The sequence below is a fragment of the Zonotrichia leucophrys genome, chromosome 10 (genome assembly GCF_028769735.1).
Source record: "Zonotrichia leucophrys gambelii isolate GWCS_2022_RI chromosome 10, RI_Zleu_2.0, whole genome shotgun sequence".
Taxonomy (NCBI): Eukaryota; Metazoa; Chordata; class Aves; order Passeriformes; family Passerellidae; genus Zonotrichia; species Zonotrichia leucophrys.
The window spans coordinates 8978479-9005117 of NC_088180.1; the positions used below are offsets into that span (position 1 = coordinate 8978479).

Consider the following 26639-nt stretch of genomic DNA (forward strand, 5'->3'; position numbering starts at 1 on the left):
AGACAGGAAAATAAAAGCACATCCTCTTGTTCCAACAATTTATTCAGAATTCAAATATTCACAAGAAATTTATTCTCCTACTTAAACTTCAAAGGGTGAGCATTGAAACAGAAAGGAATTGAGTCATCTTCTTTTCAACAGTCTTCTCCATAACTACCAGTACAAACCTACTAAAAGATGTGACTTAAATTATCTAAATAAAAAGAGGTGTTGATCCACTTAAAACAAGGACTTAAACCTTTCAAATCCCCAATTCACTGTTGGTATTCATAACTTGAGTTGCAAATTTCAAGCTACATTATACATAACTTATCATTAGTTGCATTTTTATTAGCAAGAGACATGTATGTGTGTGTCAAATTGTAAAAGTAAAAGGCTTATCAACTTTAATTTCCTTATGCTTAGTGTTCTTAAACATGCCCATTTGTATGTGTTTGCACAGCTCATAATGCATGAAACAGAAAATAATTTATCCTTGGCTATGTCTGTTTATTCTGTGAAGCAAAAGAATTTAGTGTCTTTCTCCTCAAACATTTTAGTTTTTCATCTCTTCTGTCCCCTACCTGCACTTCTTCCACCAACAAAGCATTAACTTTTCAGCTAATTATGAACTATTTAGCATATTTTTACACAGGTAAGTGAAAAGGTGGTTCTTATTCATCAAGACAGAGAGATCTCTTTCCTTTGTGAAATCTACTGTCACTTGTAGGCATCCTACTCTTTGCCTGTGTTTGCTGCTGCACCAACAAGTGACTCAGCAGCCTGAGTGCCCTGTGCCAGCGGTGGGGACCCCTTGCTTAGGGGGCAGGCAGAGCCCCTTCCCAGCAGCAGCACACCAGCCTTCAGCTCTAGGCTGTCAGAGCAAGTGCTGCTATCTCGTGGTTCTGGGGTCATTTTCTGAGTGTAGATATTTGTTGTAAGAATGTGCCTTCTTTCTTGAAAGTATATGAAATCTTAAAATAATTTTATGAAGTAAAGTCATTAGAACACACATTTGAAAAAGGTCCATATAGTTTTATGATTGAAAGACATTTTCGTATTTCATGTTATATGCCTAAATGCAAGTTTTTCATTTGATTGCTTTTATAATGTCTTCATTATATTAACATGTTTATACTTTAAGAGAACACTTTTCTGTTAAATCCTCTTTTCTTTTGTCCTTAAGCTGGTAATGCAGCAGAAACACCCCACAGTGACAAAGAACAGGGAAGTGTCACAATATTTAACATCAGTAGTTCCTTAAGGATTCAGCTGACAACATCTTCATGAGGTCATTTGTGCCACCACAGGTCTCTCCTGCCAGAGAAACAGAGGCCACAATATTGGTGGTAACAGACTGACAATCTGCCTAGCCTGATAAAAGGAATGGAAAATTGGTAAGCCATACAGACAGGAAAGATGAAAAATACAGCACTGAGATACAGTAATGGATGAGAGCAGCACAGAGCTCTTAAATAAACAGAATTATGAGCAGTGACTGAACAAAACAAGTGCAGTAAGAACCACCCACATGGAGTATCTGCCAACCTCCATTTCTAATGTCACTGATAACTTCAAGGAGAAAATTAAATGGAGTTGCAAAACTGCCAGAATGCAAGGATGACTTGCAGGATCCATAAGCAATTAATAAGCTGTAGTTTGCCAATGTTTGCTCTATCTGTCAAGATCTGGGACCACTGAAATGAACAATTACAAAACTTTAATTGAATGCAGGAGCACCACACAGAAGTAGGACATTGTGTCCTAGTCTAACAGTTTATGCTATATCCTCAGTTTTCAGATAATATGAAAGCAGCACATGCTTCTGTCTTTTTCAGCTGCTCATGTTTTCCAGTTTGCTTCTGGAACTAAGAGACAGGGAAACAATTACTCCTTCACAGTCTCATCTTGGTTTTTCCTTATACAAATACTTCTCTCTGTATAAAAAAAGCCAAAAAAATCTCTTTCTATAACCTGCAACTCTTCACAAATTTGGCATAAGCATAATAAAACACAGGTCCTCAAGCTCCTGTGTGTACTATCAGGGATGCAGAGGTATTTCAAGATGGTAAATGATGTGGAAGAAAAAGAATCGGTGCTATTAAAAAACTGAAATTCATAAACATCTAAAATTACATGAATTAAAACATCTATTGAAATCCGAAAGTCTGTACAGGGCTTAAAGGACTCCTCTAGTAAAACAACACTCATTTTTACGTTTCTGGCAGAAATTCCTCCACCTTCCACTTAGCAATGAAGACACCTGAATCCTGAACTGTTTCCAAGCTCTCATCAATGGACATCACTTGCACTTCCTCCCCCTCCTCCTTCCAAGTACTTCTAGAATTACATACACTTAATGCAAACTAGCAAAATAACTGAGAAACAACTCCTAACTTACTACTAGCCCATGGCCTGTGAAACAGGCTTTCCTAAATTGACATTTCAGACAAATTCATGATTAAATACTTTACAACATGTTTAAAAATACAGAGATAAGAAAACTTAGTAAGGATTCAGATATTAAGCATCTCTAATCCAGTTTACATAAAAACAGTGCCCAACATATAGATATATGTAAATAGTAATAAATGAGAGGGATTTGCAAATAAGTAGGATGAAGTAGTGAAAACGTAGGAGAACCCAACACAGCAGAGCAAACCTATTTTCAATTGCTGTATCTTGTGGACATGTGTGTGAATGAAGGTTTTGCTGGTTTCAACAAGGTAAACAAATTTACAGGGGTGTGGGAAACTCATCTGCAATAGCTTCTGGAATTCACCCCACGCAGCTCCAGGCCAACTGTCAGCACAGGAATGAAATACATTAAGAAGCTTGTCCTTTTCAAAAATGAGAAATAATAAATGAATTTTATCTCACTTTTATCAGTAAAATTCTTAGATATCCCTAAAATCTGACCTTCTGATTTTTCATTAACAATGTTTATGGTTTTGTATTTTGCGCAATCAGTGCAAAAGTAAATATTATTTCCTGCTTGTCTGACTCTTGAAATTTTTATACTTACAGAATCCAGCCTCTAGGTAAATGACATAGCTATTTTTATCTATTCATTTTTAAACCCAGACTAACCTTAGAAACAGTTCCATTCTGTTGTAGCTGCTTAACCAGCTCTTTCAGAACAAAAGCTAAACGAAATCAGCTGTGGTTTGAAAAATGCATTTTACTACCTTTAAAAGCTTATTAGCTACCAGTTAGACTGTGAGGTACAAATACCTCTTCTGTCAGGGCAGGGTCTGTGCTGTAAGGCCCTCTGCTTAAAGCTCAACCTTTTGTAAACTCACTTGTGGAACACAGTTAGCAATATTTGCTAAAATGAGAACATGAACTAACAGCAAGGTGAAAAGTGCACAGAATTACTCCCAGAACTTCTGTCACTCAGTACTTTGACTCTTTGCTTAAGCAGAGTCTTTCCAGAGCTCAGACGAAGGAGGCTGAGGAGACTGTCTGGTACAAGACAGCATTATGGAGCTATTTTGCTTCTAATCACCCTTCCAACAGTTTTTTCCTGCGTATCACCCGCTCTACCAGACCATGCAGCAGGCACCACACATCTCTGGGCCTCAGCCCTTCCTTGGGAAAGGCTGGATGTGTGTCAGGATTGCTGCAGGCAGATGTGGGAGCTGAGGGAGGAAAGGACCCTGCACATTCCAGAATAAGCACTGACAAAACCTTTGTAGCCAACCTACAGACAGCTGTCTCTATTTCTTTGGATCTCTATGGTTTTACGCAGCTGCTAATACTTGTTTTAGCAGGCAGAGAGAAAAATAGTGAAAAATTATTTATTTCCCTGTCTTATTCTCAGAATAACTAGATGACTTTAACTTTTGAGGCAGACTGTGTTATCATCTTACCTCTAGCTACACTGACTTGGAAATTAAAAGCTTACCTTTATCCCCAGCAAGGAGTCATGTAAACAAGCCAAGGACAAACCACAGAAGAAGGGAAGAATGAAGAACCTGAGAATTGCAATGTCCCTAATCAGGTTAGAAGAAAATGTGTTTCTTTTCTCGGAATCCTAAGATTGCTGGACCTGGACATCTAAAGTACATTCATCTTAAGAGGAAGTTTCTTCTACTCCTCCTCAAGAAAAAAGGGAAATAGTTCCAAACCTATTAACTAGTGGGTACATATATATACATACCCAAGCCATTATTCTGCTGTTAAGCAGAATATTTTTAACAGCAGTGAATCATTTCTGCACACAAAAAAGCTGTATTTTCAAGTGCCTGCGATGAATCAGTTGTAGCAATTTTGAACCGTTCTCACGCATTCTCAACGCCCCAACACCAACCAAAACGTGAGTGGGCACATGTGCACACAAACAGCAGCGCCTGTGCCACAGCCCTGTGGATTCCCACAGACACCTATGGGTGCCCACAGCGTGCTGTGCACATCTCCCTTGCCCTCCTGCCCTCTCCCTGCCCTGCTGGTGCTGTGAGCCAGTGCCTGACAGGTGCTGGGGCTTCAGAGCAGGTCTGCAGAGCCAGGCTCTGTCACCTGAACTGCAAGACCTGCCTCAGGATCTGAGCTGAAGCCCTGGCTCCAAACAGCTCAGTGGTTTGGGGGCACAAAGCTCTGTCCAGACAGGTGATGTTGACTGACAGAATTGGAGGTTAGGCACTAATGAACTGCCTGCAGTCAATGGTAGATTATGATTCTAATAAGTCACACAGGTAACCAATTTCCTAAAAATCTGGATATAAGACCTCAAACTGTTTGCAGGCAGTTTTTAACTGCACAGTTTACTCTAGGATCAAGGCCTAAAAGAACAGGAAATAATACCATGAATACAGAGAATGAAGAAAAAGCAAAGAAGAAAGTTACAGCTATGGAAGTCCAGAAGATACATTTATTAAAACATATTTATCTCTTTAGCTCCTTGTTTGCTGTATTACAAAAGAATAGGAATACAGCAGCCAGAAAAACAGTGTGGTCTGTTATATGTAGTTCCATAATTTAAATCCTACCAAGCAATCCTGCATCGTTTTGGAAGATGCTACCCTTGCTCTTGGAAAATTCTTGTATAAACCACAATATACATTATTATTCATTACTGATGTTATCAAAGCTATGACAAGAATGGGCATAAAGTTATGTTGCATAATACTATTTGATTGACTTTTCAAATTGTCATAGCAAAAAGAAACACATTAGAATGTGAATATGAGTAAATGACTTCTTATATAAAAATCAAAAGTAAAAGAGGTCCCTTTAATAGCAGTATGGCTGCATAGCAGCAGAATGAGGAAAATAAAGACAAACATGGCACCTTTTATTTCTTAAGAGTCTCTAGCATTCATTACTGAAATAAGACATTGGTGATAATTCACTGCAAGCTTTAAATGTTTCACGACTCTGCTGACATTTATCTTACACTAGAAAGGATGTTCTGCATCATTTTGCTTGGAACTGGTTTGTACCTGGGATAATCTTAATATAAAATGCAGTAAGACAAGTGATACCTAAAGAATAAGATACTGATTAGATGGCAGCAGGAAAACACTGCAGAAACTGATCACTCACTAAAATCAAAGCATACACGTAACCTAATGGAGTGAAATTGACATTAGAAATTGACAATAAACAAAAATAGCCTGTGAATGAGAAACATTGTTTTATAAACTACGGGGCTCTTGAAATTCACTTAGTGTGTCTCTTTATCATCTTTTCCTGTTTCTTTTCCAGTTTGAGAGGAGCATTTGACAAATTTGTTTTAATTTTTTAATTTGTGTGTTAAGGCTCAGTAATGGAAGGCAGACGCTCATCAGTAGCGGGCAGGCTTCGTCAGAGCCCCGGTGCAACTGACTGTGTGCGCTTTGCAGATGAGACATAAACATACACAAAAATATATTATAAAAAATTAAGACAGACATCGCCCCGCGAAATCCAAGCACACCCACCGGAGGGTTTCCCCGGCTGATACAGACCACGGGGCGCTGCCAGGCGATCCCCGGCCGCCCCCAGACCCGCCGGTCCCGCAGCGCCCCCCGCCCGCCAGGCTCCCCTCCCTCCGCTGTCCCCGGGCCTGCGCCCGCCGTGCCCAGGCCGGCCGCGGCGCCCGTTACCGTAAAGGGGGTGTCCTCTACGCTGCCCACGGAGTAGCCGTTGTCGCCGGGGTTCACGGCGCCGGTCAGCACCTGGTGCAGATGCATCGCGGCCCCGGCCCCGGCCCCGGCCCCGCCGCGCCGCCGGGACCCGGATGGCTCCGCGGGCGCGCGCGCGAGGGCCGGCAGGGGGGAGCGGGAGGGGGGCGCGCGCGGCGGCGCACGCGCCGGGCAGCGCTCGGATCAGGTGAGGCGCGCGCGCGCGGGCACCGCCCTCTGCGCGCGCGGGGGGCGGGCCCGGCTGTGCGCGTGCCCGCGGGCGGAGCAGGGCTGGGCTGGGCTGGGCTGGGGGGGGAGAGGAGGAGGTTGTGAAGGGCGCGCGCGAGGCCGGCGAAGGGGTGGGCAGGAGTCGGTGCCGTGAGGAGGGAGGGCCGGCCCGGAGCGGGGAGCGGGCATGGACGCGGCGGCGCCGGGAGGTGAGCGGGCCCCACTCGCCTCTCGGGCGGCAGGCATGGCAGCACGGCTGCCGCGACGGCGGCGATGCTCCGGCGCGGGGCGGCGGGAGGCGTGTCCCGGGAGCACGGCGGGCGGGGCGCCCAGGGCAAGCCGTGTCCTCCGCCCGGCAGGTGCGGGCGCGCTGCCGCACGGCTCGCACGGCTGCCGCTCGGTAGTTAGATGTACACACACATACACACACACATCTGTGTATATATATAGTGCTTCTGACGGTGGATTGGTTGGTTTCCTTAGAGAATCCTCTCGTTTGGTCATTTCCCAGAGAGCTTGGGATGCTCTCGGGAATGCACCAGCGTCGTTCCAGCGCTGTCCGCAGAGGGGCCCGGACCTTCCCGCAGTGAGGGGACTTGGGTTGAGGTGTTCATTTGAATTTCGTGCACCTCACAGAAAACACGGCCAGGCTTTTGCTGCTTTATTTGTAATAACCGCCAAACACTCTTGGAAACGAGTATGCCTTTAGGTATGACTGTCCTTCTCCGTCTCAGAGGTGTAGAGAAAACTGGATCCTGGAAACATCTTGGAAGGGATTCTAAACTCTGACTGAGAGAATAAAAATACTCTGTGTGTTTTGTGTAATGAGATAAGGAAAAGTCTCTGTTTTTCAGTCCTAGGTCAATAGAGTAGTCTCTCTGTCGTTAATAATTGAAGCTGCAAAGCTCCCACTCCTTTAAAGTCTATGGCAGTATTGCCTGAGTCAAGACTACAAGATTCATCTTACTTGTACTGCTTTTTAAAAGTGTACGTCCCCTACTGCATAAATGAAATGCTGCTCAAAGTGTAGAGGTAAATAAACACAAAGTCAAGATACATTGGGATGGAAAAAACATTCTTATGAAAACACTACAGATTTTGTCTACTTCCATGCTTGTTAGAGCCAATCCCTTTAAAAAGGCCAGTGTCTCTAGCTGAGGTGAAAGGAAAAAAGGAAAAAAAAAACCATTTAGATCTTCAGTTGACCTGGTTAAATGTGAAAACGCTGTCTAATGTTCGTGTTCTTCATCTCACTATTCCATAAGTTTTCCAACTGAAGGCTCTTCTACATAAGATATGTAATTTACAACTGATTTTTATTATGAGTGAGATTTTTTTTTCAATTCCTGCAACAGGACTTAAAGGCAAAAAGGCAAAAAGTCCTTGGTGAGGCTTTTTTTTTTGGTTAAGATGTTTGTTTGTTTTAATGAGCACAATGAAATCCAGCTAATGCCTGAAAAGGGCAGCTGGCTTTTGGATTGGCAGCTGTAATGAACAGCGTGATCTAAAGGAAAGGGTTTTCCTGGTTGTGGTGGCTTCCTCTGAAGTCTTCAGAGGAAGCTGAGTACCTGCATGATTGGTTCAGTCTTGCTAGGTACAGACATGATGAGGCAGACTTTTGGTTTTCAGTTCAGTTTTCCTGATGAGAGTAAGACTGACTGCAGCTCTTGTGGCTGAGGAAATGTGGCTACTTCTGTGCACAGAACTTTGAGCAAGAGTCAATCTGCAAGTCTCTGCAGATAAGGCCTCCACATTCTTCCTGAAAGCAAATATTTTCACCTGTGTTTTGCTGACAGATTTTTTTACCCACCTGAAAACATTCTTCTTTATTAGAGACTTAAATACCTTAGATTAAAGTAATTTTTTGTCTTTGTGACTGTGATTTCTATACCTGAGACCATGAAACACTCTCTTCCATGTACAGATATATATATATATATATATATATATATATATACATGCATATATAAAATGTAAAATAAGAGTAAAGATATGTAAGGGGCCTTCAATCTTTTAATTTCCCCTTTAATTGTTGTTGCTTTATTCTTGTTGCTTTATTCTATGACTTTACTTTCTTTTTAGCTCTAAACAAAGTTCCTGCAGTCCTTCTGCTGGAGTCTGTTTGCCCAGGAATTCCCTATTTTGGCTTGACTTTGTGAGAAGAGAGCTTCCAGCCCCTCAGGACAGTGTCAGCTGCATGCAATCAGCAGGTCTGTTTAATTCATGCTAATAAGGTACAGCTGGAGCTGCTTTAGGTGGTGTTTTAAGCAGGTGTTAGGAATGCTGGGAGTGCTTTGTTCCTGGCTTGGTCTGGCAGGGGGAGCTGGGTGGCCTCTCGAGGCTGTCTGCATCAGGTATGTGGGTGACTGTACAGCTTTGCCTTTTGCTTCTCCAGGTCTAGAGGTATTCCAAGGCTGAGACTTCAGTCATCTTTTCTGCTGCTTCCAGAGAGAGGGAGGCAGAGGAAAGGGATCCAAATTTGGAGAGCAAACTCTAAACTACATAGGTGCTATGGAGAAATAACTGCTCCCATTTGCAATAGGGAGCAGAATTTTCACTTAGCTAAGTAATCAGAAGTAAATATGTTTCTATATAGAAGCCATCATTATGTAAAAAAAAAGAAATCTAATGAACTTTTCTAGTTTTGCTTAGGGCTAAAAGCTAGGAGAAATGTTTTGCTTTTGGCAAAAGGTGGAATGTTTAATGGAAAAGCAGAAATTCCAAAAGGTTTGACAGTGAGATCAGCTTAGAGAAAAAAAAAAAACACTTGTAAGAGGCATTATGCCAGATAAATGTGTATGTGAGACTGCCTTTTATTGCAAAGGTGCTGCCTTGGTATCTTGAAATTTGAAGAACATCCCCTGTTTCAGCCACTTAGTTGGGTTTGTGGTTCTGAAAGCCTTTACCATTCCACAAGAAAGAGAGACTCTGAGCACTATATTTTTATGATTCTGTGAATATTTTCCTCATGATTCTTAATAGTTATCTCAAATCTTCACTGGGTACACTTGAACAAAGTGTATTTTTCTCTCTTTAATAGCTACTTGTCGGTTTTTCTCTAGAACACAAATTCAGGTGTTAGCCTGGTGAAAATCCTGTACTTAAATCTATAAGTTGTGACATCCGTTCTCTGCTATTAATTTTTGAGCTGCAATGTGTTCTTTTTCTCTACCTTTGTTATTACTGTTTGAACAAGATTGTGTCCAGAATGATCTTAATATGTAAACTGTTGTTTATTTCTGTTGTTCATTCTCTGTGTGTTTCTCTACAAAGCCTTAAAGGCATTCATTCACCTGAGAGGGGTGGTCATTTCTACTGTACTCTGAAAAGACCTTGCTACAACACAGCTTTTGCTTGTTCTTTTTGTTAAAGTTCATGGTAACAGATAGTCTTGCTCCCCTAGGGGTATCTAAATGTTGAGCACTTTTGGCAGTGCATAGTTTGCACATATTTCCCTCTCTGAAACCTTCTTGTCTACAAATTTCCACTAACACCCACAAATACAATTGTAAAGAAAAAAAAAATAGGATTGAGTTATTTGGCAGTTTTTCAGTTGTAACTTCTTAGATGTTACGAAAATAGAGATGGAGTAAGCATAAATTACTTCTAAGAGTGCTATATGGTATGACTGGATTTTATTGACAGAATTAAGTGTTAACTAGTTTTGTTGACTGAATTTATTCATGTGCTTGCTGTTAAATATGTGTCCTATAGAGATATTTAATGAACCTTTTATTGAACAAATGTGGTCAGAATAATTTTCAGAGCATTGGGATCCTAATATATAGTAGGAGGCACTGTTATTTCAATGTAAATATTTTTCTTTAAGTAGAATAGTTGTGCTCTGCTCCCTTTCAGTTCTGTTCATTTGTGTATCCTGCCTTTCAATATGACTTCCAAACAACTGGAAAACAGAATCCCTCCAATGAAGTCACAAATGACCGCATGTAATTCATTCAAGTGCATTAGCTCATGCAGCATGTACTTTAGCCTCCACTCTTAAAAGATGACTTAATAGAATGACACATTTTATTGTCAATTACACACTAATAACTTTGCTAATACATAAACAAGCATTCAGACTGAGTTTTCTTATGGCACTATGTATATATAAAAGATGTTTTGGGAATTTTCCCTGGCCCTTTCATTGGGGAACAAAAAAACACATCCCAGATGCATTCTGAGTCATATTCTACTCAGGATTTCAATTCTTCATTTCAGAGGCAGATGTTTCTGTCCTTAAGGAGGTAATGAAAGGTGTTGCATGAATTTACAGAGCAAATTCCCATCCAGGAACTGGTGGACCCCAAAAGATTATTCCAGTTATAAATTTCTAATGACTGTTTTCAAGCACAGTCAGGTCTTCAACACCAGCAGTTTTACAAGCATCACAGGAATAATGCTGCTGAAAAGGCTTGTATTTAAAACCCCTTGTGAGAAACTTTAGCCAAAATATTTTGGGCTGACATATGAAAAGCTTGTTATGAGTTCAGATTTGTGTTGTTTTTTTGGTAGCTCTTGTACTGGGCGATTCTTCAACTTCAAGGTGCCCTGTTATGGATGCCTTCTTACTTTATAAGTGTTATTAGGAATCTGTAAGGGTGGAATTTTTCTCCTCTGCTATTTTCTTTTAGCTTTCCATATGGACTGTTCTTGAGTTTTCCTGGCACCTATATAGGCTGTTTTTGACACAACATGCAGATCTGCATGTTTGCATGCTGTGGGCTTTTTGTCTAACATTTTCTGCAGGTACCTGAATGCATCCTAATCCAACATTTTCAATAGTCACTTTTGGTAAGACCTTAACTACCTTAAGGCTGTTGTAATGTTACCCATGGTTGTGAAGATTGTGGTATGGGTTTTTTAATTGGAGTAAAACCAACCAAGCTTGTAACATTATAGCTGTCAGTTTTGTTTCCTTTGAACTGATGATGCAAATAACATGTGCAATCATGTGCATTTAGCTGCTGAAAGTCACTGTGAGCCTCTTATTATGTTCTTCTGTTTGCAATAATAAAACCCAATAAATGCTGTCTTTAAAGATATGTTTGCATTTGGTAAGGAAGGAGAGTGGAAAAAGTATCCACACTGTTTATTTGTTGTGTTCTTTGGATGCTCACTGGAGGCTTTCGTGTTGAGTACTTAGCTAGGTCTTCCAAAGTGCCCCCTGGAACATCTCACCGTTTTCCTGTCTGTGCAGGGAATGCATTACAAAAAGAAGTGTGCAGAATAAGACTGAATTTGCCCCCTGTGAACACGTCACAGGTGTAACTGAAGCACTGTGTGCCGGTTGTTGGATTTAGTTTGGTGTTTTGAGGCTCTAATCATTAACTCTTAAGTATTCCTGTCTCTTGCACAAACTCTCAAGCTGAACAATTGCTAATTAACTCAATGGCATTTTCTTGTGCTGAGCTCAGCAGTGCAATTTATCTCTATGGGCTGTGGCTTGGGCGATGTGAATGTGTTTGCTGTGGGTAATTTGGAGACCACAAGTATTTTATTTGCTTTATGCATTTCCAGGCAGTCTGTCAGGACAGATATGAATCACTTGAAGTGAAGTAGTTATCAATATTCCATCTCACTATCATAACTCTGAGGCATCTCCTCAGCTTTTCTTAGTATGGAAATTTATTTTGAGATGTTGAGGGAGTTTCTTATGGCTAATTGACTAAATTGACTGGGGATATAACCCGACCACATAGTTAATAATAACTGTATGAAAGTCTGATATTCTCCTCCACATCTTCCACCTCCCAATCAGAGTAAAAAGTTGAAAATACAGTGTCTTCTGGAAAATGGAAAATTAAAAATATTTTTTAAATTCCATACACCCCCCACTGCAATTTGACTGCCTTGCAGCTGATCTTTTTAACACCTGCTCATAATTTGTGTCCATAGAAAAGCCTTTGAAAATTTCTTGCAATAGTACGTAAAGAGCATTAATATTTAAGGTATATGCTGTATTCTAAAAATGGCATCTATGGAGGATAGCTTGAGAACAAAGTGCTATCTATGTATTCAGTTTTAAAAATAATGAATCATGTAAGGTTTCTCAGAGGTAGCAGTAAGTTTGACAGGTGATATGCAAAGCTCTATCGGCTTCATAGTTTCAAACTGGTGACTGAATTATTTGGGATTTGTATTACTTGTAATAAATAATGAAAAGCAAGTAACTGTTGACAATAAATATTTTCTGAAGAGGATTATATGTGCAACAACTAAGTTCTATGTAACTTCGCTCCAGAGAATGTGAGAGGTCTGTAGAGTTTTCTAACTGGAGCTTCTCAGTGCAGTTGAGGATTGTTGGTTCCTGTGTCAACACATTGGATCAAACTGATCTGCAGGATGCTGCAGTACATGTAAAAGAAATTTGTGTGACTCCTCATATTATATAGTACTGAGAATCTCTGGGGTTGTTTTGGGATGTGAACTGTGTGTTCTGCTCTTGCAGACAATGCTGAGATTGTAATAAAGATGTGTGCTTGTGGAAGACATTTTCTTCATCCTACAGCTGCACACAGGATATGAGAAGTGAATGTAATGCTGGCTGTGGTTAATTATGTTCTGCAACAAATACACTGCAAGTGCTCTCTGCTATCCAGTCATATACCTTAGGGCAAAATAAAGGGTGAAATCTGAGCCTAAATAAGCAAATAATTTTGCCAGTGAATTGATTGCTGGGAAGAGTACAGGTTTTTTTTTAAATCTATGTATATTTCCTTGAGATTTTGTTGTGCTTTCCTGATTCATGTCCCACCCTCCCATTGCTTTCCCTTTTCCCCTTTTGTGTCTCCCTAAGCTCCAGATTCCCTAACTCAATTTAAACAAGTGCTGAATCCCTTGTATATATTGAGGAAGTTCTGGACAGCATAAAGAAGAGAGTTTGCTTAGGCCCCCACTGTTGGTAAAACTGTGGTGCAAGTCTGGCTCAGGGGAGGAATGGATGTCAGTACCTGCAGTTAGTGGAAGTGATGCTGCCAAAGAGAAGGTTGATGTCACAAGGGCCGTGGCAGGGCAGTATGAAGGGGACTAAGGAGGTGGCAGCCATGGACAGGCTTTATTCACTGCACTCCTCATGTCACACCTCATCTTACAGGAGGGGCTCCTCTTGTTTCACCAGCCTAAAGCATAGACCAGCTGGTTTTTTTGACCTCATGGTTTTTTGTTTAACCTAATCTGGCTGAATTTGGGTTATCTGCTTTGCCTGAAAAGCAAAGGGCAGTGTTAATTTTGTGGTTGTTGAAGGAGTGATGAAAAAGCTTACTGTTCATCACGTACGATACAGGGAGAAGCCAGACCTGAGCACTAACTATGAGCACTAACTACTCTCAAGTGGTAGGTGCTGAGCACCTCTGCCAGGTAGCAATGTGGCCCATGTGTTGTGAGGGTGTGCACAGGAATAAATGAGTTAAATGGTGGTGATATTTGCCAGCAGCGTGATATGGAAATGCTGCCCACTGCATCACACAGATCTGCTACCATCTGTTCACAAAGATTTGCTACATTAAGAGAAGCAGAAAATGGTATCATTTTGCTAATGTTAAAACTTGTGGGAAAACTTTCTTTTGTTTTTTTCTCTGGATGTTTATTATCTCTGCATTCAGGTTGTGTCTTTATTCACAGTACTTTGATATTCCATGGAAATTGCAAATTTAGGTGAAGGAACTGCTGCTAAGTAAATAATACTTTTTTCTATATCTCATCAACATTGGTTTTTTAAATTTTTTCCTCAATTCCAGCAAATGCATAATTGCAGTAATTAAGGCAGCAGGACAAGCACTTTGTTATGTGGATCATAGAGTATTTTTTATATCTTATTGATGAGGTAACCACAAGGGGTCATTTCAGAATAACCTTGTAGTCATTGTTATCAGTCTATATTTTCATCTTTAGCGTTAAGCAGATCAAATAGGGTAATTACAAGTACTGTTGTGTTTGTTAGTGATGGGTGTTTGCCATTATTCTTGGCCAAATAACCTATTTAAAACATTTTGAGTACTGGCTGTGCAACCCAAGTAAGTCTGTGGTGTGGTCTGTTTGTAGAGGGTGTCAGATGCTATTGTAAAGAGCTGTTTGGGCACCAGCTGTGCTGGGCTACTGAACTCTGCTAAAAGATCTCATGCACAGTGTGTGATATCTGTAAGAATTATATTCTGATTTTCAAATGCTCTCTGATTTTTCTCTATCCTAACATTTCTTTGTGTCTCATTAATCTGTTTTGAAGTCATCAGCTTTCACTTATTTTGCTGGCAATGAAAAGAATAGTTGGTACATCTGACCTTCTGCCTGTTCTTTCTGGGGATCCATGGAGCAGGAGACACCCAGGATGAACTTCTGTCTGTTCCAACAGTTTTTTACTGGTAAAAAACCACCATGGTCCAACTTCTGTTCCTGAAAGCAGTGGATTAGGTAAACCTTGGATTTGGCCTGCTATGTGTCAAAGTAATGCTCACAAGCTCAAAAGCAGCAAAGTGGTTTCCATTTGGTTCTGGTACTGGGCCTGATTCCAACACAAAGATTAATTATTTCCATTATGTCTTGGTACTAAATAAATGCATATAATGTCGAAAAGGAGAGATGCCTAGGGGAGTTGGATCAGCACTACAAATGATTGGATTGTTTGGTCTTGCCATCCCCAAGAAAGGCAGTAGATATAAATCATCTACTTTGCAGTCTATTTATTATGGTTTGTACAGCTTAATTTGATGCTTGGGTGCTTAGACCTCTAGCACCAGTGTAAATTCTCCATCTGTGCAGTTGTACTAATGCAAGAAGGTAAATTTACAGACTTGGCTGTTGAGTGGAATCTCTCTTCTGAAGAAAATGGAAACATTTTATTGAGAAATAAACCAGAACAACTATTGAGTAGGAATTCAAAACCTCAAAGAAATGTGAAATACTAATTATTTTTTTTTTTTGAATACTAGATGCTGAACTGTTTGAAATGTGATTTCCTCCCACCCCCAAAAGTGGGTAACTTAGGAAACCTGGGATCTGATGCTCAAAAAGCACCAGGAATACTTTCCACTTCCAACTGCAGTGACTAAAATGAACTCTAATATTTTTTTTAAATTCATGGAAGATGCTTATGGGTTTATATCTTTTGCATTATAGAACCCAAAGGCCTAAGGGAATTATGATGTTATATGCATTTTTGTTGGTCGTTTTACAGGCCTGTTCACCTGGCAATACAATTTGTAATTTTTTTGGTAGTAAAAGACATATTTCCAATGTATGTGTAATTTGTCAATGCACTTAAAAAACATATCTGCAATAGGAGTCCATTTTAAAACTCCTGTCTCTTGACTGCTCCAGCTCCCAAGGAAGAGAGTGGCTGAATGTTGTTGGCTTTTTCTCTTGTTTCCAGCTGAGTGAAACTGAACAGATGGGAGTGGGAGAAAAAATGACGAGCCAGTGCAGACAGTGTGAATAATTTGTTAGGTTTTGGTGCTTTTTATTTTTATTTTTCTTTTTAATTTGCAAGGACAGTGCATTTATTGCTAAAAGCAGCAAAAATATGCAGGTGTTTGGAACATTGCTTTTTCATAGCTCAGAAATTTCTTCAGTTGCTACCTGGATGTAGAGGGAAGGGAAAAAGTCTTTGGTACTGTATTTAGCAAGGGTTGTATCCACAGGGTAGTACAACCACCAGAGTTTCAGAGCTGTGCCAGATGGCGTTAGCTGTGAGTAAGTTCTGTGATTCATTTGGTAAAATATTTGTCATGGCAACAGAGGAGCCTCTGACTCATTGGTCCAGTCAGTGGTAGAAACCACCACTGGTCTCACCAGATGTGAGGCTGGACATAGGAAATACCTCATGAAGCTTTTTAGACTGGTTACTTTGCTCAGTGAGATATAATTGAAAATTCTTTTCCCTTGTATTTCCATCTCAGGGTTCAGCAGACCTTATGTTTTTGATTTCAAATACATAACGTGTCTCCAAAAAAAAAAAAAAATCACTAAATTTTTCTTTATCTTGTTATTACGGTAACTGATCAAAGGAGAATTTAACTTTCATTAAATCCTCTCCTCTCCATAACTGAACAAACAGCAGGAAGATTAGCCTAGGAATGGAATATCTACCAGAAGAATCAAAAGGAAGGGGTGGAGGCTGGAAAAATGCTGGATTCTTTTCCTCTATTAACTCTTAGGGGGAACAAGATGTGCAAGGTGGTATTCTGGCAATTTGTGCTAGCCAAAACACCCACAAACCAGCCTTTTTGTGAGCTTAATTCTCAGTTATTCTGTTCTCAAACATTTATTCTTCGATTTCTATGTTAGTGTCCCAAAATTATCTGCCTGTCCTTGCTAATAATTAGTAAGTAGTAATCTTGCAAAATAGATCAGAATAATTTTCCAAGGAATGCTTTGGTAGCTTTGTTGGAAAAATGACTAAGCATCTTCAGAGACAGCCTCACATAACATTGTTTCAGGAAGGATTTATACTGACAGAATGGATGTCTAGAGAGACACAGCAGAAGCCTTTGTGATATTTTATAAGCTTTTTTAAGTTAAAGGAAATATCTAGGGACATAGATGGCTGCAAACCCTCTCCCCTCCCATCCATAAGAGGGAAAGAGTACAATACCCATAGAATATACAAGGGTCTTACAACTTAAATAGTCAGAATCACTGTTTATTAATAGGGCTTCCTATGTTGAAAACTTATTATTTCAAGAGGGAGACAAGATCTTCAGCTTTCTCTATTAGTACAAGTCAGGCTTTTAGCTCTCTTTCTTTCCAGAAGTATGTGATTTTTTTGCTCTTTTGGAATGGACTGATGCCAGAGAGCCTTCAGTTTTGAAGCCTTTTTTCTGATCCCAGAGGATCATCTTTCATACACTAATGAAGAAAAGTGTATTTGGAAAGAACCTGTACCACAGTGAATTTTGGGACTTTAGTGGATGTGCAGTGGTACCACTTTGTTGTATTTGATTTAGCTCTGCTTACATCACTTTGGGATCATTCCCCATCTCCTAGAAATGCCATTCAAATATCTATCTCTGTTTTCTTTATACATACATAGGTATCTCTTCCTCTTTGGTGGAAACATAGCCAACATACCATAATGGCTAATGAAAAACATAAGTATGGACAAAATTGCAGGATAACTTTGTTAACTTATCTGTGCTTTATTTTGACCAGATTGCTGCTGTTTGTGTCGTGTTGCAAGGTTTCTTGGAGTGAGGGACTTGTGCTGGACGTTCCAGTGGCAGGGGAAGCAGTAACATTCAGAAATGGTTGGTGTACCCACACTTTACATTTGTGTTGCTCTGACCCTACCATGTTGCATGTCTACCATCAGCTGTTAAAATGAAATCACAGAATAGGAGAGGAAAGGGAATGAAACATTCTGTCTCCTGTCAGTCAGCATGTAGCTTTCATGTGGATGGGACTACTTTGGAATGATGTATGGGACAAATGGAGCTGCTGGTGATGACATAAAACTACACTGAGGTGCATTGTTGTGAGCATAACATTCTTTTTATTTCTTATGCTTAATGTATCATTACAATGATTGTGAAAAATAAGTAAACAATTGATTCATTCAAAATAATAATCAATTTTCAAGAATCAAGGAAATGGGTGATGCTCTACTTTTTTCAGACTGAAAAAGATCAAAGAGAATAAAAATCAGAATTACTAATGAGAAAAGGAAGTGCTTAAACCACTATAATAAACCTGATCTCAGTAGTTTTATATTTGAAGTGATGTTTTCACAGCTGATCCTTCCAATTCAGAATAAAAGGAACTATTTAGTATTGCACTTGGAAAACTGAATGTTAAATACAATTCTACTCTGGCTGAAACTTTATCCTTTTTTATAGTGGAAACAATTTTATAGGGTCGTTTTTTTTTTTTTTTGTCCTGAGTGATTTATCATTTGTCAAGTGATTAGACAGCTGACAACCTGACACTTGAAAAAGCCCTTTCCTAAACCTGATGAAAGGAAATCCTTTTAATTAATTTGCTTTATTCAGACTAAAATAGAGCTTTGCTAGTGGAAAGTTAATTTACTGGCAGCAAAAAAAAAAAGAACTGCTTTATAGAACCTCACCTCTAAACCTCATTTACAGATCAACCCTACAGAAATACAAAGCACAATGAGTAGTTCTTGTCAGTGCTGGATTTTAGTATCAGTTGATAAAAAATTATAACAAAGGATCTCTTGATTTTTACCCTAGGAGCACATTGGCTTTGTTGTTCTATTTGACACCAATTAATTAGGTTGTTCTGTTCTCAGAATGACTGCCTAGAAACAGTTGCTTTCATGTATTGTTGTTCTGTGGCAGGATTTTGTTGCTTGCTGAATTGAATCCTTTTCAGTCAGAGTTGAGGCAGAGATAATATTGATTCTCAGGAAAACACAGACCTCCTGAGAGTCTGTACTCCCACTTAGTCATCTGCTTAAATTTAATGCTGGCCCTAAATATGTGGGTATTTTATGAAGGCTCGGGGATTGCCAAAGCATGTGGCAGTAATTCCAGGAAAAAATACGTGGGAAATTCAATAACATGCTGCATTTTTTGTAGAGCATTAGTGACACCCAGTGGTTTTATTTGGTCATGGACTAATACGCATTAAAAAGTTTAGCATCAACTTAGAAAAAATCCTTTAAAAACTGGAGGTCAGAGGACACAAGAAAAAACTGTTGGAGTCTGTGGGTCTTTGTCTGGTATATCTGCTGGCTCTACTTCAGGCTCCAAAGTTTAAGTAAGCTTAAATAATGGGAATGAAGGGGGAAAAGTACACTTCAAAGTTGCCATGAAATGGTTCTCATTTTAGCAGGGACGTAATGACAACGGAGAAAGAAGGAAAAAGATTTCATTTCTCACAGCACAAATTTTTTACTTTCTCTTTGCTACCTCTTCTGTTTATCTGACATTATTTTAAAATAGTACACTGTATTAATGTACGAGTTATTCTTTTCTTCTACTGTGGCTTAGGTAACTCTTTACAGAAAGCTTCATTGCTGTTTTAGTCTATTTTCATTATCCCCTTAATTGGTTTGCTAGAACTTGATTAGTTGTTTTGCAAATACATTTAGCAACTGATTAATGTTTGCAATGTGTTTTGAAATTATAGTTCATAAATTGTCTTCGTGTGTGAGCTCTTTCTTCATTCACAAGCAAAGCCTGTTCCTGAAGCCTGTCTTAATGATTATTAATGTCCATCATCCTTAGGATTAATTATTTTTATTCAACGTCTAGCAGGAGATCTGAGCATTTGTACAAAACCTTAAAATTACTGTCCTAAATACAGATGGTCACAAGGACAGTTATTCCAGCAGAGGACACAGAAAGGCCAGACAGCAGGGCTTTGTACCCCAGTGACACCAAGATGACATATTCTTACCAGGACTCTTCTGGACTTTGGGAAGTTGAAGGAAGAAAGGGAAGGATGATTTGGGGTGGGAGTGTGAGTTGGAAGGTAACCTAATTCATATTGAAATTTAGCTTCTGATCCTATCTATGTTCAGCCAGGGGATGTTTTAAACTTTAGCTTTTATGAGGGAAATTCAGGTTCAGTTTCTTACTTCTAAATGCAACCTGTATAGTTCTAAATATATCTGCTCGTGATGTGTAACATGGTGATATCAGTGTTTCCCAGGCATTGAGAATAAATAGATTAAAGCCTGGAGACATTATGGAGCCAGGGCAGTGCAGTGTGCACATACTTGATTTGGTGGACCTAAGCTGTGCCTTCTTTCTCACTGAGAAAGGAAAATAAATCTTTTAGTGATGGGGGATAAGGAGTGGCTTTATGGAAGAGAGAGAATGTTTTCATTGATTTTTCATCAGGATAAAATGCTCCTATTGTTAGGGAAGACTTGCCTAGCAGTATGCTAGTCCCTTTTTAGGAGATGCTAAGGGCAATCTCACAGACCATGGCTGCATTTTTCAGCATCTGCTTCACAAGAGATGATGTTATGAAGGGGGTGATTTCAGTCTTGGCATGGGCAGCAAAATGCACGGGCCACAAAGTTAGAAGGCCACTCAAATCTCAAAGTTTGTCTCTCAAGCACATAGTATCTCTATCCCTTACTGTCCGTTTTGTATAATATTGATCAATTTAGAACAAGTAATATTTCCATTTAGACAGGCTACTACCCCGTTTTATGATTGCAGAGGAGAATCCATGAAATTGAAATGAGACCAGTGGGGGATTGATTTTTCTTATATCTGTCTAGCTTTATCAAGGCTTGAGCTGAAATATTCAAATATCATGTTTTTTTCAGATCCATACCTTTAAGTACAGAATATATTTATCATGTCTCCCAGAGAAATGAATAATACCAAGAGCTATTTAATCATGAGCATGGAGATTGCTCTGCAGATTGCAGTGCTCTGACAGTGCCAGTCAACATGGAATAAGAAAAATTGTGCTGGGAAACAAGGTGTCAGAGTCATAGTTACTTAGAAAGCAGTAAACATAGCCCATACTTTCCAAACAACACAAACAAAGATATGAATAGAAAGAAGCAACACCATCTGTTCTTATTAATTAAATTTAGAAACGCAAAATTTAGTTTTTAACTTGTAGTTATTTGTGATATCTGATACATCTCACATATTATCAATACTGGGATCCAGCCTTGTCAGGGAGACTGGAATTAGGAATATTCTGAAGGTGACTGAGTTATTTAATCCTCTTTCACTTTGAAAGAGCATATCTTCAGTTAGGCTATGAAAGCTGATGGACAGTCACAGTCTGTCAGCTCCAAACCTCTAAAACCTCTCAAGCTTAAATCCATTCTGTGTTTTAGCAGTTCTTGGTATATTTGCACAATGTGTTTTGTTTTGCTGTCATGTAAAATCAAGCTGCTATCAGCTACACTTGTGAAGGTGTGACATGTGTCAGTGTGTTCCACTGAGGCAGCATCCACACAGGTGTGATGGAGCCTTTCTTTGCCATAGACACAGCCTTAGGCTATCAGCCTGGAGCTTACAAATGTGAGGACTCCTGTGCACAACAGGAATTTTAGTGAAAAAGATGGTGCTGTGTTGGAGATGGCTTAAATACAAGAGATGAGGGAGAGGAGGATCAAGCATGGCTGTGCACCTCAGCTGGATAAAGCAGTGATGCTGTAGTGACACTACAGGACTCTGTCACTCAGTGTGACAATTCTTGGTGTTACAAATACAGTCAGTGCTCTGGTTGTGTACAAATTTCATCTGATTGCCAGGTCTTTCAAGGGAGACCTTTCTGGGAAATAGAAATGAAGTATCTGCCTGCTGTTGATCACTTGAAGTCACCAGAAGAGTGTATGGATGTGTGGAGTCCCACTGGTTTTGTGGGATTAAATGTTATTGCCTTATCCAATGACTGAGTGCAGGTTTGTGCTGAGAGGGATCAAGGCAGAGCTTGGATGGGAGCACAGGTTTCAGTTCAGGCAGCACAGACTTACTGCCATTGATGAAATAACATGTTTGCTCTGGCTGATTGTGTGTGCGATTTCTAAGTTTAAATTGGATTTTAATGCCTCTAAATAAGAGCCTTTCTCTTCTCAAATCATGACTGATAAGAAAAATTTAAATAAACTGACAAAGGAGTTTCTTCTTTTGCATGGAAAACCTTCAGCTGAGGAGATGTATTTAAAATTCTTGGCTAGTTTCAGCTATTTGGAAGGATGGAATGTGGGTAAGAGACTTTTGATGGTTGAATCCGAACTCACAGAAGCCAATGGTAAAAAAATACAGGAACATGAGTGTGAAGAGGAACAACTGTGAGGAGGTGCAGACATCTTCAACATCACCTCTGCAACAACTTTCTTTTAAAAATAGAAACACATCTGAGTGGTAGTAGTCTGAATAACTTTTTATAAGGAGCTTATGGGTTATTTCTAGAATTCTTTAGTCTCTACCGCTATTTTAAGTCTTAACTAATGAGCATTCAGAACATCATTTGTAAGTGTTGTTGCTTTTTCTGTAGTCCAATTCAGACATATGCACCAGCCAGCAGAGATGATGAAGCTGGTACTGAGGATCCAATTTTCAAGCAGTGATGTCTCTGTAGGGAGGTGTTTGCATTTCTTGGCACTAGCAGACAGCTAAAGAAAATGGCTGAGGCAGTGAGGTGGGTTTTTTCCTTTGGCCAGATTTCATTTTTGGATATAGGGAATCTCTGAAAAAATTCAGCCCCATGCTTAAGAATATTACGCATATAAGAAATGTGGTGTGTAAATCAAATGGGTAGAATTGTTCTGCTGGGTTGGAACAAATGCAACAGAGTCTATTCAATTTGAATTCTAAATAACTGCATGGTCTTGCATAGGACGTTTCTATTTGTTATTTCTGCCTTCAGATACACCAGATTCCAGTCCTTATTGTATGAAGAAGAAACACACATGTGCCTGGAATGTGGATTGGTTACCTTTATTTGAAACTATTTTTCTTATTATCACTCTGCACTCAGAAAAATAAATCATACTGTCAAGGGGCAAGTTAGGTAACAATTACAGCATATTAAAGGGAGAAGAATGAAAAGCACACAATTCTTGATCAATCTTTAGACTCACATATTCGTTCAAATATTCATTCATTATTCTCAATTAATAGTTGCTCAATAATATTCAGTGGGAACAATTCAGGAAAAATGGTTTAAGCTGAGTCAAGTATTTCTTCATTACAAATAATAATATCCTTAATTTCTGATGTATTAGAAACAGTTTCACAGCATAACAGTCACTGTTAGAGATTTCTTAAGTATTTATTTACATTTAACACACATTTCTCTAAGTGAATAAGCATGCTGAGTTACCAAATTGCAGCACGATAAGTTACAAAATTATTATTTTTAAAAGAAATATTAACTTTTAAAAAACACAGCAGTCATTTCAAAATAAATATGCAGTGATGAAATTAAAAATAAAAATCAACCTCAAGACTTAGACGTGAAGTAGTCTTTAAAAAAATTCCAAAGCTGTTCATGCATACACAATCTCCTACAGGAGCTAATAATTATGCAATAAGCCCTACTGCTTGTTCTGAATTTCTTCTGTGCACGTTATGAAAAGAAAATATATGAGATTTACCCAGCCTAGGAGTAGGAGCTGAGTGCACAGGTACTTTTATGGAGAAAAATATTTCCAGATTTGAAAATGTGACATAGAAACCACAATGATGGGAATTACAATTAAGGTAACTTTGATAGCTATTCTGCTATTAAGTAACTGAGATTCAGCAGATAATTTGTTTTGTGTGTATTGTATTTTAAAATATTTACTGAAACTCTTGAAAAGTACTTATTGTTAGAACAAAATCTATTAATGTGGTGTATGTTTATAGCACATTCTATCACATCTTACAATGATATTAGGAAAAAGCTCAGCAGCTATTTTTATGTTGGACCTCAATCCAAGGACTATTTAAATAAAAAAGATTGATTAATCATTTGATAGGACTCTTTTATAATTTAATTTTTGGCATCACCCCAGAATTTTTTAAAAGCTCTAAAAATATTGTTTCACAAAAGCTGTAACTGAAATGCACATTTGAAATATTACTTCTTTGAATTGCAGGGCAGCCACTATAACATTCCCTGGAGAAGAATCATACTTGCAATAGAGGGCTTATATAGTTTTGCTAAATGGATTAAACTTCTAATGACTGATAGCTGCTTTATATCCTCCAAAAAAGAATCCTTGGAAATAAGAGGCCAAGTTGAAGTGACTTCCCTTTTTAATTTGGAAGTCACCTGGCCACGCTTTAAGATAAACCCTGTAAAAAAGTGTTGTCTGCAGGAAATGTTCAGATTACTTGGGTGGACTTCTGTTCTATTTATGCAATGTGAAAAAGATTGGTCTAAAGGAAAATCAATTTTATTTTTAAAAATGACAAAACTTGGATGCAATATAGGGGAACAAGCTGAGAAATGAAAATCATCAGTGTAGTTCATTTGAAGAAGTGGCTTATTGGATTTGAGTTTTTTCTTGTGAAAACTGTTGGGTCACTGTAGCTGACAGACCCTGTGTGGTGACTTAGAGGGAAATGCCTTGGCCAGTCCTGTTTTTCAGGTACTGTTTCAAAGTACCATTTTTGTTCTTGGGTTTATTCATATTTTGGTTAAAAACATGTGGCACTTTTGCCAAAGCACTAATATTGTTTAAAGAGTTTTGATTCCCGGTCTAATACCGTACTTGAGCAAATCTGAGGTCATTTGGAAAAAAGGACACTGCCCTGAAGAGCAGCTATGGAAACTTCTTTTGGCATTTTAAAGTGGCAGAAAATACTGTATTTTCTTGTATTCTTTAAATTAAATCTGTTCAATCCTGACCCCCCAAACTGCTGCATTTCATAGCTGGGACTTGCTCTGAAACAGCTCTGCAGAAGTATCCTCTGCTCAGAGGTGTCTGTTTTTAACATTGTGCAGCTGTGTGTGAAGCTTGCAGGGTAATTTGTTTCCTATTCCTCTCTGGTTTTGTTACTTTGCATGTTTCTGTTGATGTTATCTCAGTTTTCAGATCTCCTTCGTTAATTTTAAGTTCCCCTACCTATTGTTTCTGAGTTGAATGAGTTTGTGAATACTTTTTCATTTGGTTTTGTTTCCTGTTTCCAGTCTATCATACATCCTATACTCATCAGATTGAAACTCATGCTTAAGAGCCATTGCCTGGAATAGAAAGTACTAATTGCAAAGGTGCCAATATTCTTGGGTGTTCTCAGGGACTTCTCCAGTATTGCCTGTGTTTGTTCTGGTGGAGCTTGTTTGCCAGTCTTCAGAACTGCTTACTTTGTGTACCTTGTGAGGATCTTCCACTTGCAAGAGAAAATCAGTGATTCAGACAGGTTTAAAATGGGATTTTGTAGTGTTTAATGGTTATTGCTAGAATAGAAGCTTTTTTCCTTTTAAGGCTTCTGGAGCAGAGATGAGATGTTTTACCTGACTTCAGCTGAACAGGATTTCTACACTAGGTACTGGTTGTCATTCCCCATGGGTCCCTGTAGTGTGGAACAGAAATCTGTTAGAATGGCTGGCACACCCAGTCAGTCCATCCTGTCAGGCTGTTTGCTGCCATGGCCCTGGAGCTGAGCCCAGCCCTGGTTAGGGGCAGGCAGGGAGTGCCAGCCCCAGTGGGCAGCCCTGACAGAGCCCTGCAGGATGGACCTGGGCTGAAGAGCACAGCATCTTGTACGTGCTGGATGCTTCACCGACTGAGCAATATGGGGGCACGATGACATTTGGGCTCCCTGAGTGGGACAGTTATGTCTTATTAATGGTTTGCAGGTTTATCCCTGGACCAGAGACTTGGGATTGTCACAGGACTTGTTTTGATCCAAAAATGAAAATATTTGAAAGTGTTTGTCTCTTAGGGCTGAAGTCCTCCTGCCCTTTTAACCTCTCAGCAAGAGACCTGGTAGAAGGTGGGCTGTATCTCAGCTGGCTACATACCAGTGACCCATGGCTGCTAACTGAAGGGTTTAAAGGACTGAAGAGCTGGAATGATACATTTTTTTCTTTTAGGTTTTTTTTTTGGTATGGGTTTTTATAGGGTGTCTGAATTGGGCCTTGCTAATTGAAAGCAATTCTCAGAATTTCATGGAGGACTACTCTTCCATTTAATAAGATCTTATCTTTTTGAGTTGTAAGTAGGCTATTCTTTTGTGAAGCTCATTGCAGTTTGTTCTTTTCAGAAAATAGGTTCAATCATGATGCAATTTAGATAACTAAGTTGAAGACTGTCATCCTGAAGTGTTATGTAGCTATTAAGCAAAATAAGTGCACGTTTAAGGAATTGCTTCTGATGTGTTGTTTTTTCCTTCTCTGATTTTTCTTCTGATGAGTTGAGAGAAATTTTGTTATTGCTTTTGGAAGCATTGGAATGGTTGGAAATCTGGATGTGCATCCAACTCAAATTCATCAATATCTGGATTTTGGCAGCAGACACTTCCAGAGCATAGATGTGTCTTAAAATATTAATGTATGCATATGCATTTCCTCCTTAAGAGATTTGCTTACACATGCTTACAGAACCTCTGTACTTGAGTAAGTTAGGGAAGCCTCTTTGCAGTGTTAAATAGTGCCATGAGTTATGCTGGTTGTGAAATATTTCCACAGAGCAACTAATTCCACCCATCCTTCACCTTAGTAAACAGTTTTCTCCAAATTAATTTCATTATTTACTGCACTTGTTACTTGCACCAAAAATCAACTGGCACCTAAGCATTAGTTTCAGCATCTATAGAAGCTAAAATTGAGTTTTTCTGGTATGTGTCAATGTGTGGAAGTTCTTAGGAAGTAATTGAATACCAACTCATTTTTTTCACCACTGTGATTAAAAAAGAGCTTACAGAATTTTGCTGAAATACAACACTCCTTCCTTTCTTT

The 26639-nt window shown here is 39.2% G+C and overlaps 1 protein-coding gene and 1 long non-coding RNA gene across 4 annotated transcripts in view; one reads left to right on the forward strand and one right to left on the reverse strand.

Annotated features, from left to right (window-relative positions):
• DMXL2 (Dmx like 2) overlaps positions 1-6221 on the reverse strand; it is a 47565-nt gene extending 41344 nt beyond the window's left edge. For both annotated transcript variants that reach the window (XM_064722211.1, XM_064722210.1), the window contains exon 1: positions 6066-6221. In XM_064722211.1, the coding sequence (XP_064578281.1) occupies positions 6066-6152 (87 nt within the window). In that variant the 5' untranslated portion in view covers positions 6153-6221. The remainder of the gene's footprint in view (positions 1-6065) is intronic.
• A 2222-nt stretch (positions 6222-8443) lies between these two features.
• Positions 8444-26639, forward strand: part of LOC135452036 (uncharacterized) — a 104160-nt gene continuing 85964 nt past the window's right edge. The window contains exon 1 of one of the 2 annotated variants that reach the window (XR_010441524.1): positions 8444-8521. This is a non-coding gene — a long non-coding RNA (uncharacterized LOC135452036). Of the gene's footprint in view, positions 8522-8615; positions 8666-26639 lie in introns of those variants that run through there. The other variant, XR_010441523.1, reaches the window with a different exon arrangement.